Here is an 11614-nt window from a genome sequence, read left to right on the forward strand (position 1 = left end):
TGGCACTCACCATTTTATACATCTCAATCCTGTCCCCCTTTCAGTCTCCGCTGCTTCAGGGAAAACAATCCCAGTCTGTCTAACCTCTCTTTGTAACTGAAACTCTCCAACCCAGGTAACATCACGGTAAATCTCCCTCTGCACCCTCCCCAATGCTATCACATCCCTCCCTATCACGTGGATTCCAGAACAGCACGCAATGCTCCAGTTATGGCCTAATCAGCATCTTACACAGTTCCAGCATCAATTCCCTTTGATCCTCGTTGCTTCCCAGAGTCCATCATGTGTTCCCTTTGCCTTGTTTGTGCTGCCCGAGTGCGTCACCTCACATTTATTTGGATTGAATTCTATTTGCCACAGATCAGTCCATCTGACCAGCCCATCTATATCCTCTCGTAATCTAAGGCTATCTCCATCAGTATTTGTCACCCACCAATTTTCATATCATCCTCAAACTTACAGTTCACCCCTCCTACATTCAACCTAAGTGATTTATACATACCACAAACAGCAAGGACACTAGCCCTGGTCCCTGTGGAACCCCACAGGACACAGGCTTCCAGTCACAAACACAATCCTCAGCCATCACCCTCTGTTTTCTAACACTCAGCCAATTTTGGATCCAAAATGTCAAATTTTCTTCGATCCCATGGACTGTCACTTTAACCATTTGTCTACCATGTGGACCCTTATCAAAAACATGTGATCATATTGTGTAGCTTAAACAGGCCACAAAGATGTGTAAAAACCTCATAGAATCACATAATGATAGAGCGCACACAGACATCTGGTAGCTCCTTGTGTCTGGGACACCTCTTTGAGAGAGGTTTCTAAGACTTTGCGCTCTCCCCATGGCCTGGCCCTTTGTTTTTTTCCTGTTCAACATTTTATGCATTCCTTTTTCAACATAATTATTGAATCTTCTTCCACCACCTTATCAGGCTTTACAAATATCATTTTATCATTCCCAACTATCATTACTGCTTACTGAGCAATTGCCTTCCCTTCTGTCACAGCCTACTCTGCCAAAACACTTCCAAATTTAAACATGTCTATTTAATCCTCCCCTTAATTTTCCCATTCTGATTTGCCTGGTTTGGGAATCACAAATTTCCCTAGTCCCCACCTCATCCTAGCCATTCTCCTGTATTATGAGCTGTTTGTGATTCCCAGCCTTTACAGGAACACAATGAACCCTCAACTAAAACTCAATTCCACTCCCCATGGTGTGTTTTACTAGCCATGAACCCTGGCCATGGGCATGGCTGGCCATTGCCCATCCTCAATCCATGCCCATTGGGCATTTAAGAGTCAGCAACATATCTGTGAGCCTGGAGCAACAGGTAGGTCAGACTAGGTCAGTTTCTTTCCAGTTCCGACACATTGGAAAACAGCAAATGTAATACCACTGATAAAAGAAAGGAAGTAGACAAAAGGTGGTTAACTATAGGCCAGTTAGCTTAACTTCTGTAGCAGGAAAATACTTGAATCTTTTACGAAGGAAGAAATAGCAAGACATCTAGATACAAATTTTCCCATCGGGCAGACACAGCACGGGTTCATGAAAGGCAGGTCACATTTAACTAATTTTCTGGAATTCGTTGAGGACATTATGTGCACAGTTGATAACGGGGACCCAGTAGATGTGATAACTGGATTTCCAGAAGGCACTCAACAAGGTTGCACACCAAACCCTGCTGCGTAAGGTAAAGGTGCACGGTGCTACGAGCAATGTATTAGCATAGAGAGATGATTGGTTAACTAACAGGAAGCAAAGTGTGGGGATAAATGAGTGGTTTTCTGTTTGGTGCTCAGTGGCTAGTGGTGTGCTTCAGGGATCGGTGTTGGGACTGCACTTATTTACAATTACGTAGATGATTTGGAGTTGGGGACAAAGTAAAGTGTATCAAAGTTTGTAGATGACAAGAAGATGAGTGGTTGAACAAAGTGTTCAGAGGACACTGAAAGTCTGCAGAGGGGACGTAGATAGGCTAATTCAGTCGGCAAGGGTGTGGCTATGTTGGGAAGCATGAAATCATCCACTTCGGTAGGAATGACAGTAAAAGGTGCTATTACTTAAATGGTAAAAAATTGCAGCCTGCTGCTGTGCAGAGGGAGCTGGGTGTCCTTGAGCATGAATCGCAGAATGTTGGTTTGCAGTGCAACAGGTAATTAAGAAGGCAAATGGAATTTTGCCCTACATTGCTAAAGGGATTGAATTTAAAAGCAGAGAGGTTATATTGTAGCTGTACAAGGCGCTGGTGAGGCCACACCTGGAGTACTGTGTACAGTTTTGGTCTCCTTACTTGAGAAAGATGTACTGGCACTGGAGGGGGTGCAGAGGAGGTTCACTCGGTTGATTCTGGAGTGGAGATGGTTGGCTTATGAGGAGAGACTGAGTAGATTGGGATTATATTTATTGAAATTTATAAGAATGAGGGATGAATCTTGCAGAAACATAGAAAATTATGAAGGGAATAGATTAGATTCCCTACAGTATGGAAACAGACCCTTCGGCCCAACAAGTCCACACCGCCCCTTGAAGATAAGATAGAAGCAGAGAGGATGTTCCCACTGGCAGGTGAAACTATACTAGAAGCATCGCCTCAAAGTAAGGGGGAACAGAACTAGGACTGAGTTGAGGAGGAACTTCTTCATCCAAAGGGTTGTGAATCTGTGGGATTCCCCACCCAGTGAAGCAGTTGAGGCTTCCTCATTGAATGTTTTTAAAGCTAAGATACATAAGAACATAAGAACTAGGAGCAGGAGTAGGCCATTCAGTGCTTTGAGCCAGCTCCGCCATTAAATAAGATCACAGCTGATCTTTTCGTGGACTCGGATCCACTTACTGTATCTCTTAATTCCTTTATTGTTCAAAAAAAATCTACCTTAGCTTTAAAAACGTTTACTGGAGTAGCATCAACTACTTCACTGGGCAAGGAATTCCATAGATTAACAACCCTCTGGGTGAAGAAGTTCCTTCCCAATTCAGTCCCAAATCTGTTCCCTCTAACCTTAAGGCTATGCCCTATTGCCCCAGCTTCACCTGCCTGTGGGAACATCCTCTCTACTTCTATCTCATCTATTCCCTTCATAATTTTACATGTTTCTATAAGATCCCCCCTCAATCTTCCAAATTCCAATGAATATAATCCCAATCTACTCAGTCTCTCCTCATAAGACAACCCCCTCAACTCCGGAATCAACCGAATGAACCTCCTCTGCACCCCCTCCAGTGCCAGTACATCCTTCCTCAAGTAAGGAGACCAAAACTGTACACAGTACTCCAGATGTGGCCTCACCAGCACCTTGTACAGCTGCAACATAACCTCTCTGCTTTTCAGCTCAATCCCTTTAACAACGAAGGACAAAATTCCGTTTGCCTTCTTATACTTGTGCCTTCTGTGATTCATGGACAAGGACACCCAGGTCCCTCTGCATAGCAGCATGCTGCAACTTTTTACCATTCAAGTAATAATCCCTTTTACTATCACTCCTACCAAAATGTATGACTTCACATTTATTTACATTGTATTCCATCTGCCAGACCTTTGCCCACTCACTCAATGTATCTATCTTCCTCTGCAAAGTTTCACAGTCCTCTGCACACTTTGCTCTGCCACTCATCTTAGTGTCATCTGCAAACATTGACACTGCACACGTGGTCCCCAACTCCAAATCATCAATATAAATTGTAAATAATTGTGGTCCCAACACCGATCCCTGAGGCACACCACTAGTCACTGACTGCCAGCCAGAATAGCACTCATTTATCCCCATTCTTTGCTTCCTGGTAGTCAAACAATCCTCTGCCCACACTAATACTTTACCCCTAACGCCATGCATCCTTATCTTATGCAGCAGCCTCTTGTGCGGCATCTTTTCGAAGGCCTTTTGGAAATCTAGGTACATCATATCCACTGGGTCCCCATCGTCCACCTTGCTCGTAATGTCTTCATAGAATTCTAAAAGATTTGTCAAGCATGACCTGCCCTTCATGAACCCATGCTGCGTCTGCCCAACGGAACAATTTCTATCGAGATGCCTTGCTATTTCTTCGTTGGTAATAGACTCCAGCATCTTCCCCACTACACTGGTTAAGCTAACCGATCTATAATTCCCCATCTTTTGTCTACCTCCCTTATTAGACAGTGGCATCATATTTGCTGTTTAGGATAGATAGATTTTGGAAGAGTAAAGAAATTAAGGGTTACAGTGAGAGGATGGGTAAGTGGAGCTGAGGCTATGAAAAGATCAGCCACAATTTTATTGAATGGCAGAGTGGGTTCGAAGTGCCAGATGGCCTATCCCGCTCCTATTTCTTATGTTTCTTAAAGGACATTCAGGAAGCAGATGGATTTTCTGGCAATTAGCAGGTGTTTCTTGGTCATCGTTAGATTTTTATTAAAATCAAATTCCACCATCAGGTGTGGTGTGTTCAAACCCAGATCCTGGGACCATTACCTGGGGCACAATCAATCATTTTAAGTCTGAGATCAGATTTTGTTCAACAAGGCTGTTGAAGGATATGGAGCGAAGGCAGGTGGTACAGACAGTGGGATGGAACAGGCTTGGGACTCTGAATGGCCACTCCCTGTTCCCACATTTTTAAAACTGTGGAAGGAAGCAGCTGTTTATTATGGAATGCCCAAAACAATATTGGGCAATACACAAAATATACCAAATACAGAGAGACCCAGCACAGGTCTGGCAGCATCTGTGGGGAGAGAAATACTTAATGCTCAAGTCCAGTGTCCCTTCTTTGGACTCAGAGCATTAACTCTGTTACTGTCTCTACAGATGCTGCCAGACCTGCTGAGTTGCTGTGTATTTTGCCATCATTTAATGGCCAAAACGGAGCTGGAATTACCTTGTATCAGAAATAGTAGAAACTGCAGTTGCTGGAGAATCCAAGATAACAAGGTGTAGAGCTGGATGAACACAGCAGGCCAAGCAGCATCAGAGGAGCAGGAAGGCTGATGTCTCAGGCCGATACCCTTCATCAGAAAAATCACTGAAAGATTAACAGCTAGAGTGCTTAATGTAGAACAATTTCTCTGAAACTCAATCTAAGGGAGCGTTTTCGCATTTGTTTCAATTTCTGTTACATCGAGCCTTGTGCAAATAAACAGGCCATTCTGCCCATCTGGTCTGTGTTGCAAGTTCTGTTCCAGGTGAAGCTCCTGTTCCCACCCTCTCTTCAGCCCATCTTCAGCACTCCTCTGTCCTCAGTGTGTTTCATCCAGTTCTCACTCAAACAATCTTTTATAGAATCATACAGCATTACAGTACAAAAGGAAGCCATTCAGTCCATTGAGAACATGCCAACCCTTTGGTACAGCCATCTGTCCTATACCACTCTCAATGCTCATTCCCCACAGTCATGTACGTTTTCTCTCACCTTCAAATTGGCTTCCTGTTTGTAGATGACAGTAAATTCTGCACCAGACAGCACCCACCACCCTCTGGTACAAAGCCTTCTCCTGAGTTCCCTGTCAGATCTGTTTGTGACCCCAGCTTACCTCTATGGGTCCACTCTAAAAAGAAACATTTGGAAACTACATCCCATTCATCACTTTAAAGGCTCTGACCAAACTGAATGTAAATTGTCCCTTTCCCAGAGAAGGGAGTCACGGTCTGTTCAGTCATTTGTTCCATAGATTAATATCAGAATGGAACTGTTTGATTCATGCATTGACAACAGCAACGAGGGTATGTCCCACACTGAGTCTGTTCATTCATTACCAACATAACCACATTGTGAAAATCAGCCCACATCACTGACCAAAACAGGTGATAAGATCCTTTCATCTATAAATGACATTCTTAACAGCTGATTGGCACCAAACTGTTGAAACTGGCTGACAGTCAAACATACAGAAATCTTCCATTTATTAACACAGAGGGGCACTGTTGGAGGGTCAGTGCTGAGGGAGCAGGCACTGTCGGAGGGTCAGGGCTGAGGGAGCGCCGCACTGTCGGAGGGTCAGTGCTGAGGGAGCGCCGCACTGTCAGAGGGTCAGTGCCGAGGGAGCGCCGCACTGTCGGAGGGTCAGTGCTGAGGGAGCGCCGCACTGTCGGAGGGTCAGTGCTGAGGGAGTGCCACACTGCTGGAGGGACAGTGCTGAGATGGTGGGCACTATCGGAGGGTCAGTGCTGAGGGAGTGAGCACTGTCGGAGGGTTAGTGCTGAGGGAGCGGGCACTGTCGGAGGGTCAGTGCTGAGGGAGTGCCGCACTGTCGGAGGGTCAGTGCTGAGGGAGCGCCGCACTGTCGGAGGGTCACTGCTGAGGGAGTGGGTACTATCGTAGGGTCAGTGCTGAGGGAGTGGGCACTATCAGAGGGTCAGTGCTGAGGGAGCGCCGCACTGCTGGAGGGTCAGTGCTGAGGTGGTGGGCACTATCGGAGGGTCAGTGCTGAGGGAGTGAGCACTGTCGGAGGGTCAGTGCTGAGGGAGCGCCGCACTGTCGGAGGGTCAGTGCTGAGGGAGCGCCGCACTGTCGGAGGGTCAGTGCTGAGATGGTGGGCACTATTGGAGGGTCAGTGCTGAGGGAGTGAGCACTGTCGGAGGGTTAGTGCTGAGGGAGTGGGCACTATCAGAGGGTCAGTGCTGAGTGAGCGCCACACTGTCGGTGGGTCAGTCCTGAGGGAGTGCCGCACTGTCGGAGGGTCAGTGCTGAGGGAGCGCCGCACTGTCGGAGGGTCAGTGCTGAGGGAGCACCGCACTGTCGGAGGCGCAGTGCTGAGGGAGCGCCGCACTATCGGAGGGTCAGTCCTGAGGGAGTGCCGCACTGTCGGAGGGTCAGTGCTGAGGGAGCGCCGCAGTGTCGGAGGGTCAGTGCTGAGGGAGCGGGCACTGTCGGAGGGTCAGTGCTGTGGGAGTGCCGCACTGTCGGAGGGTCAGTGCTGAGGGAGCGCCGCACTGTCGGAGGGTCAGTGCTGAGTGAGTGGGCACTGTTGGAGGGTCAGTGCTGAGGGAGCGCCGCACTGTCGGAGGGTCAGTGCTGAGGGAGTGGGCACTGTTCGAGGGTCAGTGCTGAGGGAGCGCTGCACTGTCTGAGGGTCAGCGCTGAGGGAGCGCCGCACTGTCGGAGGGTCATTGCTGAGGGAGTGGGCACTGTCGGAGGGTCAGTGCTGAGGGATGGCCGCACTGTCGGAGGGTCAGTGCTGAGGGAGCGCCGCACTGTCGGAGGGTCAGCGCTGAAGGAGTGGGCACTGTTGGAGGGTCAGTGCTGAGGGAGCGCCGCACTGTCGGAGGGTCAGTGCTGATGGAGTGATGCATTGGTGGAGGGTCAGTGCTGAGGGAGTGGGCACTGTTGGAGGGTCAGTGCTGAGGGAGTGGGCACAGTCGGAGGGTCAGTGCTGAGAGAGCGCCGCACTGTTGGAGGGTCAGTGCTGAGGGAGCGCCGCACTGTCGGAGGGTCAGTGCTGATGAAGTGATGCATTGTTGGAGGGTCAGTGCTGAGGGAGTGGGCACTGTTGGAGGGTCAGTGCTGAGGGAGTGGGCACAGTCGGAGGGTCAGTGCTGAGAGAGCGCCGCACTGTTGGAGGGTCAGTGCTGAGGGAGCGCCGCACTGTCGGAGGGTCAGTGCTGATGGAGTGATGCATTGTTGGAGGGTCAGTGCTGGGTTGAATGGCCTCCTGTTCTGTAGTGATCTATTGTTTTGCCGCAACCCAATACTTTATAACTAAATAAAGAACATGGTTAACCAAAGAGTAGGAATGACATGGTTGGACGTACATTAAGCCTGGAAGTAAGTCTCTAATCCTGTTTAATAGGGGAGCGGTACTGGGTGTTCAAAGATAACAATGTGGAGGAGAGTTACCCACGCTCCATCAGCGACTTTGACCTGTCTGTGAAGAGTATCGATGCTGCCTTCGTGTGTCCCCACGACGACAAAACCTACTTCTTTAGGGGCAACCAATACTGGAGATATGATGACCACTTGCGGAGAATGGATCCTGATTACCCGAAGGACATGGTGCAGTGGCAGGGTCTGCCCAGCCAACTCGACGATGCCATGAAATGGTCTGATGGTATGTTGGTATTTTTGGCAATTACTTTCAGGAGAAGCCTGGCGTGCAGTCATATCCAGCAGCTTCTGTTATCTCCCATGGCGTAAGAAATTAGCTGTGGATGTGCTGGTATTGAAGGATCCAACAGACTGTTATTACAACTCTCACTTAAATATTAACATTACATCCCTCAGGGAAGTACATGCCTGGGCTCATATGACATTCATATTTTACCAGAAAGAAGCATGCTTTCTGTGAGTGTCATGCTCCCAGTGATCTTCAGGATAAGATGGAGTGCGGGATCTTCATATCATGAGTTCTGAGGAAGGGTCACTGGACCTGAAACGTTAACTCCTTCACAGGTGCTGCCTGACCTGCTGAGCTTTTCCCACAACTTTTGTTTTAGTTTGGGACCTTCATACCCTCCAGCTATATTGTATGAAACGGGAATGTTGTTATGAACATATCTCTTAAAGGCAAACTGATAGTGACCTCTCTAAGAGTTTTAAATTCAGCAAAACTCAGGTTCTGAGGAAGGGCCACTGGACCTGAAACATTAACTCTGCTTTCTCTCCCCAGATGCTGCCAGACCTGCTGGGTTTCTCCAGCAATTTCAGATTTTTGTTTCAGATCTTCAGTGTCTGCAGTTGTTTGTGTTATTCTCTTATATTTTTACTGACATGGTGACCGTGAGACAACAAGGCAAGGTGAAGTGCTGGAAGTTGGACAGAAAAATGAGATCCCTCCGTACTCTCCCACTAACATCTCTTCATCCCAGCCTTACTGAGATGGTGGAATATTCCAAACTCCCATTGTTATAACCACTGTAACCCCTGACAATCTGCAGCAGCAGCCTGGAATTTGCTTCCCCAAAGTGAGTTCGGTGCAGCTGGAGAGACCAAGGTGGTCAGGTTTCATTGGGACCATGCCGCCTTATAGTGGAGGTGCATGGGTGAGGCGTTTACTGAGAGGAACACAGCTTTTGGTTGATGGATATTGAAGATCGGATTTTAACAGGCAGTGCAGAGACTCACAAAAACTTCCTGACAATCATCTTGTTGACCAGTCATTCTGTGCCCTTACTCACAGTCACTACAAACCACAACGTCCTCCCAACCCAATCCCCGCACTCCTCCAAATCCACTGGTGGGGTGGGGGGTGGGGGGAACGCAGGGGGAGCTATGTGTGGCATGACCTGTCCCTTTAAGGCCAATTCTCACCTCCTCCCTGTCAGAAGAGGCACAACCCGCATTAAATGTAGCATGTCCCTGTGAACATTTTCTCCAGGTTTGGGGTGTGCTTGTGAATTCTGGGCAGAGGCAAAAAATGTGAGAAGTGATGATTTTTTCCATGGTTTAACACTTTTTTCAAAGTGGTGTGATTCATTGCTCTTTAAGCAATATGACATGAGCTAATCAGGTGCAAGCATGACCAAAAATGAAAGAATTTTTATTTCTATTGCCTTTCGCAAACTCACCTCTCCCAAATACAGTTCAGTTCAGGCATGTTTGTTCAGAGATGTATTATTGGTCAGGTCACTGGTAGGACACGCTTCAAATGGTGTCACAGAAACTTTCTCACACAATTGTGAAACCACATGGGACTTATAATAGATAAATATCCTGGCAGGATAGCACTGACCCCAGCTCTGACCCTCCATCAATGCGGCGCTTCCTCAGCACTGACCCTCCGACAGTGCGGCACTCCCTCAGCACTGACCCTCCGACAGTGCGGCGCTCCCTCAGCACTGACCCTCCGACAGTGTGGCGCTCCCTCAGCACTGACCCTCCGACAGTGCGGCGCTCCCTCAGCACTGACCCTCCGACTGTGCCCACTCCCTCAGCACTGACCCTCCGACAGTGCCCACTCCCTCAGCACTGACCCTCCGACAGTGCGGCACTCCCTCAGCACTGACCCTCCGACAGTGCGGCACTCCCTCAGCACTGACCCTCCGACAGTGTGGCGCTCCCTCAGCACTGACCCTCCGACAGTGCGGCGCTCCCTCAGCACTGACCCTCCGACAGTGCCCACTCCCTCAGCACTGACCCTCCGACAGTGCCCACTCCCTCAGCACTGACCCTCCGACAGTGCGGCACTCCCTCAGCACTGACCCTCCGACAGTGCCCGCTCCCTCAGCACTGACCCTCAGACAGTGCGGCGCTCCCTCAGCATTGACCCTCCGACAGTGCGGCACTCCCTCAGCATTGACCCTCCGACAGTGCGGCACTCCCTCAGCACTGACCCTCTGACAGTGCCCACACCGTCAGCACTGACCCTCCGACAGTGCGGAACTCCCTCAGCACTGACCCACCGACAGTGTGGCGCTCACTCAGCACTGACCCTCTGATAGTGCCCACTCCCTCAGCACTGACCCTCCGATAGTGCCCACTCCGTCAGCACTGACCCTCTGACAGTGGGGCGCTCCCTCAGCACTGACCCTCCAACAGTGCCCACTCCCTCAGCACTGACCCTCCGACAGTGCCCACTCCCTCAGCACTGACCCTCTGACAGTGCGGCGCTCCCTCAGCACTGACCCTCCAACAGTGCCCACACCGTCAGCACTGACCCTCCGACAGTGCCCACACTGTCAGCACTGTCCCTCCGACAGTGCCCACACTGTCAGCACTGACCCAAGTACGCATGTGAGGTATGTCCAGGCTGTATAGTTTGCAAAACCATTGCTGTCGTGTCTCTGAGTAAGAGTGTGACAACAGTGAAAATGAATGAAGCCAAATTGATTATTTGTGTCCCTGTGTAGGTGCTGCCTATTTCTTTAAGGGGAAGGATTACTGGAAAGTGACGCGCAGGGACATGCAAGTGGACCCTGGGTACCCAAAATCCGTGGCCAAGGATTGGCTGGTGTGCAGCGAGATGCAGGCGGACTCATCGATTTCCGAGCACGCCCGTTCCAGAGCGCGAATGGGCCGCGGTCAGCACGGTGACGACAGGTCAGGAGACGAGAAAAGGAATTGTTCCTGCACATCTCAGGCTTGCATTGTGTTGAGCCGGAGTGTGACGCTTGTTGTTAGTTTTGTGGTGTTAACCCGGCTGGGATTGGATTAACGCACGTCACCAACCTCAACAGCGCCAACTTCATGAGGCTCCAGTGACTGTGCCGAAGCCAGGCGTCGCTGGCTTGCCTGGAAGGGGCTCGGCGATGACCCAGCCTCCATTTACAAAAACAGGATGCTGTGCCCAGTCCTACTGTAACCTTTCACACTGCGTGGATTCACAGTGAATCAGAGATAATGGGAACTGCAGATGCTAGAGAATCCAAGATAACAAAGTGTGGAGCTGGACGAACACAGCAGGCCAAGCAGCGTCTCTGATGAAGGGTCTAGGCCCGAAACATCAGCTTTTGTGCTCCTGAGATGCTGCTTGGCCTGCTGGATTCATCCAGCTTCACACTTTATTATCACAGTGAATCAACCCTTTTTAAAAAAAAGGGATAATGGAGGAATTTCATGGCAAGCGTTCGCTATCATTGAGGAAAGTTCAAACAATTTATTTTTTAACACAAAAAAACCAGAGCAGTTGTGAGGAACTTTGTTTGGCTATGATTAGGAAGAGTTTCCTGGCTTTTGTTTTATCAGTATTAT

At 49.3% G+C, this 11614-nt stretch overlaps 1 protein-coding gene across 1 annotated transcript in view; it reads left to right on the forward strand.

Annotated features, from left to right (window-relative positions):
* mmp17a (matrix metallopeptidase 17a) overlaps positions 1-11343 on the forward strand; it is a 104666-nt gene extending 93323 nt beyond the window's left edge. Inside the window, exons 9-10 of the mRNA XM_059654888.1 lie at positions 7779-8036; positions 10774-11343. Of these exons, the coding sequence (XP_059510871.1) occupies positions 7779-8036; positions 10774-11078 (563 nt within the window). The 3' untranslated portion in view covers positions 11079-11343. The remainder of the gene's footprint in view (positions 1-7778; positions 8037-10773) is intronic.
* Positions 11344-11614: the final 271 nt, after the last annotated feature.

This window comes from Stegostoma tigrinum, chromosome 26 (genome assembly GCF_030684315.1).
Source record: "Stegostoma tigrinum isolate sSteTig4 chromosome 26, sSteTig4.hap1, whole genome shotgun sequence".
Classification (NCBI taxonomy): Eukaryota; Metazoa; Chordata; class Chondrichthyes; order Orectolobiformes; family Stegostomatidae; genus Stegostoma; species Stegostoma tigrinum.